The sequence below is a fragment of the Monosiga brevicollis genome, genomic scaffold (assembly GCF_000002865.3).
Source record: "Monosiga brevicollis MX1 MONBRscaffold_30 genomic scaffold, whole genome shotgun sequence".
Classification (NCBI taxonomy): Eukaryota; class Choanoflagellata; order Craspedida; family Salpingoecidae; genus Monosiga; species Monosiga brevicollis.
Genome location: NW_001865067.1, coordinates 546,434 through 552,595, shown reverse-complemented (window position 1 = coordinate 552,595; position 6,162 = coordinate 546,434). Strand labels below are relative to the sequence as shown.

At 53.6% G+C, this 6,162-nt stretch overlaps 1 protein-coding gene across 1 annotated transcript; it reads right to left on the bottom strand.

Annotated features, from left to right (window-relative positions):
• Positions 1-2,723: 2,723 nt before the first annotated feature.
• Positions 2,724-4,770, bottom strand: MONBRDRAFT_29018 (uncharacterized protein; the record flags this gene model as incomplete). The annotated part of the gene is made up of 2 exons (XM_001749396.1): positions 2,724-4,020; positions 4,220-4,770. The coding sequence occupies 2 exons, from the start codon at positions 4,768-4,770 to the stop codon at positions 2,724-2,726; spliced, it is 1,848 nt and encodes a 615-aa protein (XP_001749448.1).
• Between the last annotated feature and the right edge of the window lie 1,392 nt (positions 4,771-6,162).

Below are 6,162 nucleotides of genomic sequence, written 5' to 3'. Positions count from 1 at the left end.
GCCAACATCACCACCACCGACAACTACAACAAGCTGCCTGCTACCGTCAAGGAAGCCATGCACAGTCCTGATGCTGACAGCTGGACCCGTGCCCTTGAGAAGGAGGCTGATTCCTTTCACGAGCACAACGTCATCCAAGGACTAGATCACCTTCCAGCTCACATCAAGCCCCTCGACCTTCGGGTTGTCTTTGCTCGCAAGCATGACGGCACCTTCAAGGCACGCATTGTGGCCAAAGGTTTCAAGCAACTCTATGGCATCGACTACAACGAAACCTACTCGCCCACTGCCAATATGGTGACCACATCCAGCGCCACTTTGGCGGTGTCTGCCTGCGCTCGTCGTAGGTAGGCACCGTCTCGGGGGTCCCTCTGTGGGGATCCCTGTGTGCACCTGTCGCTCCCTTGGTGGTTTTCGTTGTGGTCTTTTGATGGCTTGACTTGTATTTTTGTCTGATTTTGCTTTGATTTCTGCTGTATCTGTGTGGTATTTTTGCTGAATTTTTGTGTAAAGTCCTTTGTATGATGTCTTTTTCTTCTGTGATCGGTTTTCTTTTCAACCCGACACTGTCTCTTGTTGGATGTGAGCGTGCCGTGGTGTTCTTTATGTTCGTGCTGTGATGGCTTGTAGTTGCGAAATGTGTGACTCCCTTTTTGGGTGTCTTGTGTTTAAAATGGCCGTATCTCTGGTTATACTTGGTCGTTTTGTACGATTTTTGTTTCTATGTGCGTGATTCTTCGCGCTTGTACTTCTTGGCATGATAAAAGCCAGTGAATGTAACTTGTTCTCTTGTGTTGTTTTGCGTGACGTAGTGATTTTGATGTCGGGGTTGCACAGCTTTGCTTTCAGCTCTGAGGTTCAAACACCTAATTTATATTATTGACCATTCGTACCCTCATTGCTCTTGCTGTCGACTATGGCTTCATCATCCACCAGATGGATGTCAAGACTGCCTTTCTCAACGCTCCACTCGAGGAGGACATTTACATCACCGTGCCCAAAGGTCTCGAGCAGTACTTCAATGGCTACACTCATGGCAAGCTCAACCGCGCTGTCTATGGCCTCAAGCAAGCTTCACGTGCTTGGTACCAGATGCACCAGCTGTGCACGGAGATGAAGTTTACTCGCTGCCTCAAGGACCGATGTGTTTATTTTCTCAACAATGGCCGCGATGCCATTTGGATCGCCGTCTATGTCGATGACCTCCTGATGTTTGCCAGTAGCAGCCTCATCCTCGATCAGACCAAGGCTCTCCTTCAGCAAAAGTTTACCATGACCGACCTTGGTGAGATTGAGACTTATCTGGGCATGGAGTTTGCACGCAACGGTGATACCATGACCATCAAGCAGACAAAGTACATCGACGATATCTTGGCTACCTTTCACATGACCGATGCCAAGCCCGCGCCGATGCCATTGAGTCCAGTAATAAATAAATTAGGTGTTTGAACCTCAGAGCTGAAAGCAAAGCTGTGCAACCCCGACAACAAAATCACGACGGCACGCAAAACAACACAAGAGAACAAGCTACATTCATAAATAAAATCATCGGCTTCTATCATGCCAAGAAGTACAAGCGCGAAGAATCACGCACATAGGAACAAAAATCGTACAAAACGACCAAGTAAAACCAGAGATACGGCCATTTTAACCACAAGTCACACAAAAAGGCAGTCACACAAAAAGGCAGTCACACACATCACAACTACAAGCCATCACAGCACAAAAACAAAGAACACCACGGCACACTCACATCCAACGAGACACAACGTCGGATTGAGAAAACAACCGACCACAGAAGACAAAGACATCATACAAAGGACTTTACACAAAAATTTATTGAGTCCAGGCATTTGCCTCGACAAGGGGAGTACCGACATTGACCCGTCGATCCCTTACCGTGAGCTCTTGGGCAAACTGATTTACCTCATGACTCACACTCGCCCTGACATTGCCACCGCTGTCAGCATGCTGGGCTCCTTTGCCAGCTGCTACACCGTAGAGCATTGGAACGCTGCCAAGCACCTGCTCCGCTATGTCAAGGGCACGAAGGACCTTGGTCTGACTTATCGGTCTGGCCAGCACCTTCGCCTCACGACCTACACTGATGCGAGCTTTGCTCAAGAAACTGGTCGTAAGTCTCGTNGAGGCTGCATTGTCTACCTCGCTGACCCGTGCAGTGGCGCTCCAAGCTACAGACGGTCACTGCCACGTCTACTGACTGAAGCCGAGTTTATGGCTGCTTACTCTGCGGCCAGCGAGACTATGTTTGTTGATCATTTGGTTCGTGAACTCTCACACGCCGTCTTCAAGCCCGTGTTGTTCAGTGACAACCAGGCGGCGATCCACATGATTACAAACGGAGCCAACTCTCCGGGCTCCAAGCACATTGCTGTCAAGTATCGCTTTGTGCAAGAGAGGTATGAACGCAACCAGCTCGATGTCTGGTTCTGCGGGACCAAGGACATGGTTGCTGACCTTCTCACCAAGCTGCTCAATGGACCGAGCCATCGTCGTTTGTGTGACATGCTCTTCCGTTCTCAGCTTGAAGGGGAGTATTAGAGGCACAATCTGAGACGGTATACTTTACCACGTAGTGTGTCCTTTGGTACTTGATGTTGTCCCACCTTGTTGTGTAACATCTTGCTGTACCATCTTGCTGTATCATCTTGTTGTGGCATCTGTTGGTCCCAACAGATTGCTGATATCGCTTCCACCTGTCTTCAGTGTGATAGTCCATTCTCTGTCTCCACTGTGTGTGTGTGTTTCCACCTGCTATAAATGGGAGCGATCTCCCTGGATCGGTACCATTTTCCTTCTTGACCTCGGTCGTTCCACTTCCCTCCTTCTGTCTTGTTCTGTCTTGTTCCTTCGCCTTGCTTCAATCCATGTTCTCGTATGCACTTCGATTGGTTGGATACCTTTGTGACAATCGCCTTGTCCACACACATTACACTGTACTGGACATACACCTTTAATATAACGTCATGACCTTCAGCTCCAGCTGATGCAGACAGGTTTACCTTGGCAAAAAAGGCTTTGACAAAGGTGTCCTTGCAAGCACGGTTCAAGAGCTCGGACAAGCCCGACGTCAGACTTGGGGGCAGCGTGTAGAGGTGGTTGATGAGGCTAGGCACGTACTGCATGGCCGTGAGGAGGGCCTGAAGCGAGACACCGGTCGTCAGCATGTCATTGAGCTTGCCAGCAATGTGCTTTGCCTTGTCGTTCAGCTGCTTCTTCATCCAATCGCGACGGCCAATCGGCGTTCCCAAGACCGTCATGCCCGTGTTGGCCGTCTCGCGCACGGCATCTGGCAAGACAGACTTGATAGCAGTGATGGAAGCCGAATGGTGGCGAGGCATGTAGAAGCGGCTCTTACTGGGCTGCAGATGAAGGCCAGCAGACTCTGCACGAGCCTTGACAATCTCGACGTCGGCCGCCACGTCCTCCGCGGGGCCCATCAGTACAATGTCGTCGAGATACTTGATGACTTTACAGCGGTAGTCAGTGGTGGCGTCGAGGAGACCCAGGACCTCACAGGAGTACAGGGCAAAGAAGAAGGGCGATAGCTCGTTGCCCTGCACAATGCCTTGGCCAACATCAATGTCAATCACCTTGAAGAACTTGTCGACAATGCAGTGGGTAGTGGGTCGAGCATAGTGTCGTTCAAAGGCGCGCAAGAGGCCAGGAACCTTGTCGGCCACAATCTCGTGCAGCCGTGCTCGGTCGGTGTAGTTGAAGGCACTCTTGAAATCGAGGGAGAGCATGGTCCAGCCCGGGGTAGACTCACAGGCTTGAAGCTCACCAAAGGCCATGCCAACCGCTGCTGAAATGCCGTCCTTGACTCCGACGGCCAGCTCTGGACTGGCCTGTAGCAAGTGGGCAATATGGGGCTGCTGCTGCTCGAGCAGAGCGCGGTTGACAACCTTGTTGAAGATGGAATCCGTGCCCACGGGTCGAAACTTGCCATTGGCCTTCTCCAGGATAGTGTAGGATGGAGCAAAGGGCATGTCGAATCGACTCGGGCACGGTGTTGTTGGCAATGTGGTGAAAGATCTTGTTCAAGGCAACCTGAGGACCTCCAGTGGCGGTGGTGGGGCCCTGAGGCGCGTCTCCATCAGAAGGAGCAGTCGGGTCGCTGGTAGAACCCTGGCGTGGGCCCAAGACTTGACTGAAGTGCTCCTTGATGGGGTAAATGGAGGCAAGAAGCTCACCAGACCAACCATAGGGGTCGGTGACACCCTTGGTGGCCGCCAACGCCTTGGGGAGCTCACCCTTGGTGAAGGACACGGTTGGGGAGCTCACAGCCGTGGCTGGTGCCAGTGTAGACGTGGAGGCGGGTGTTGAAGCAATGTACGGGGTCAGCCCGGGCGGTACCAGGAGGTCGCGCACGGCCTGAACCTCAGAATTACCAATCACGGCACGAGCCTTGTCGGCATCAAATGCTTTGGCAATCTGACCTCGGTTCAGACGGTTCGTGACGTGGTTTGCCCAGGCTTCGTCCGCCAGGTCCGGGTCGCGGACGAGCGACCTGAGGCTCTGGTCGACTGCGTCGTTTGGGTGGGTGCCCGCGCCGGCGTTCAGCTGTCCTCGACGGCTCTGCTTGCGTGCGACTGCCTTGCGCATGGCGTCCACGACCCGACCTAGTTGCCCCGTCACAAGCCAACGGAGACGATCGTGAAACATATTGCGCAGGTCAATCGTAGACAGTGCGGTCGAGGGAGCAGACAACAACATGCTAGGCAAGGCCAAAATCAAAGCCCAGCACATCTCTCGCTCTTCAGCGGTATAGTCCGAGTGGACGGCAGACCAATACAGCTGGCTCAGGGTGGCAGCTACAGCTTGGTCTCGGTGGCGTTGGATGGGTAGCGGCTGCGCTGCATCAGTGGATGCCGGGCGAGCTTGAGCAGCTCGCAGGAAGAGGAAAGACCGAAAATGGCCGCCACCGGGTCGCACCCGGCCACGCCTTCGACAGGAGCCGCTCCCGTCGAGGCTACCGCGAGCGCTTCTCGCCATGCCGCAAGCGCCGCCGCCACATCAGCCGCCGCCGCGGGCCCTGGATCCCCCCGCAACAATGACGCCGCCGTGGCCCAGGTCCACAGGACCCTGCAAGCCCTAGTGCACTCTCTAGGCTCCCAACATCAGCTCCAATCGCAGATTGCCGAGCTTGAACGCGAGATAAACGCTGCCCTTCGGATCATCCCGGACAGGGGCCGCTCACATGGTTCGTTACGCACGCACGAGACCCAGTCGCCTTCTCGTGACCTTGCGACCGATTTTTCTTTGCTCGCTCCCTCGCCCGCGGCGCACCCGTCTGCCCGCGATGGCGAAGTGGCGTTTGGCCTGGCCTCCAATCGCCCTCTACCCCGGCTCCCGAGAGAGCCCGTGCACGAATCGCTCTCTCACGACTCTCGTTATCGTCATGGCTATTTGAGCTCTCCCGCACATGACGATAGAGCCACCACGCCCAGGCGCTCTCCCATGGAGGCAGTGGATGCATCCCAATTTGGTGTTGCCTTTGGCACCAATGCGCCACCACGGGCCGGCTCTCGGACTCAACCACCCCACCACGTTTGGCACCGAGCCTACCAAACCTCAACCAAGTGGGAGTCCTATCGCGGTGACAGCAAGAAAGGTCTTGACTCCCTCAAAGAAAATGTCAACTCGGCCCTTGTTCTTCTCCAAGCCGAGCCCTTGCTGCATATGGCCACCCTCGATCTAGAGGGCTGCACCGCCGCTGGTATCCAGGATATTTATGGCGACATTTCTTCCGACCTGGACTACCTCATCTACGTCAACGACATCATGGTTGACTGGATCTTACCGTGCTTGAGAGGTGACCTTAATAATAAATTAGGTGTTTGAACCTCAGAGCTGAACCTCAGAGCCGAAAGCAAAGCTGTGCAACCCCGACATCAAAATCACGACGGCACGCAAAATAACACAAGAGAACAAGACATTTTCATCGGCTCCTATCATGCCGAGGAGTACAAGCGCGAAGAATCACGCACAAGGAAACAAAAATCGTACAAAACGACCAGGTATAACCAGAGATACGGCCATTTAAAACACAAGACACCCAAAAAGGGAGTCACACATATCACAACTACTAGCCATCACAGCACGAACATAAAGAACACCACGGCACGCTCACATCAAACA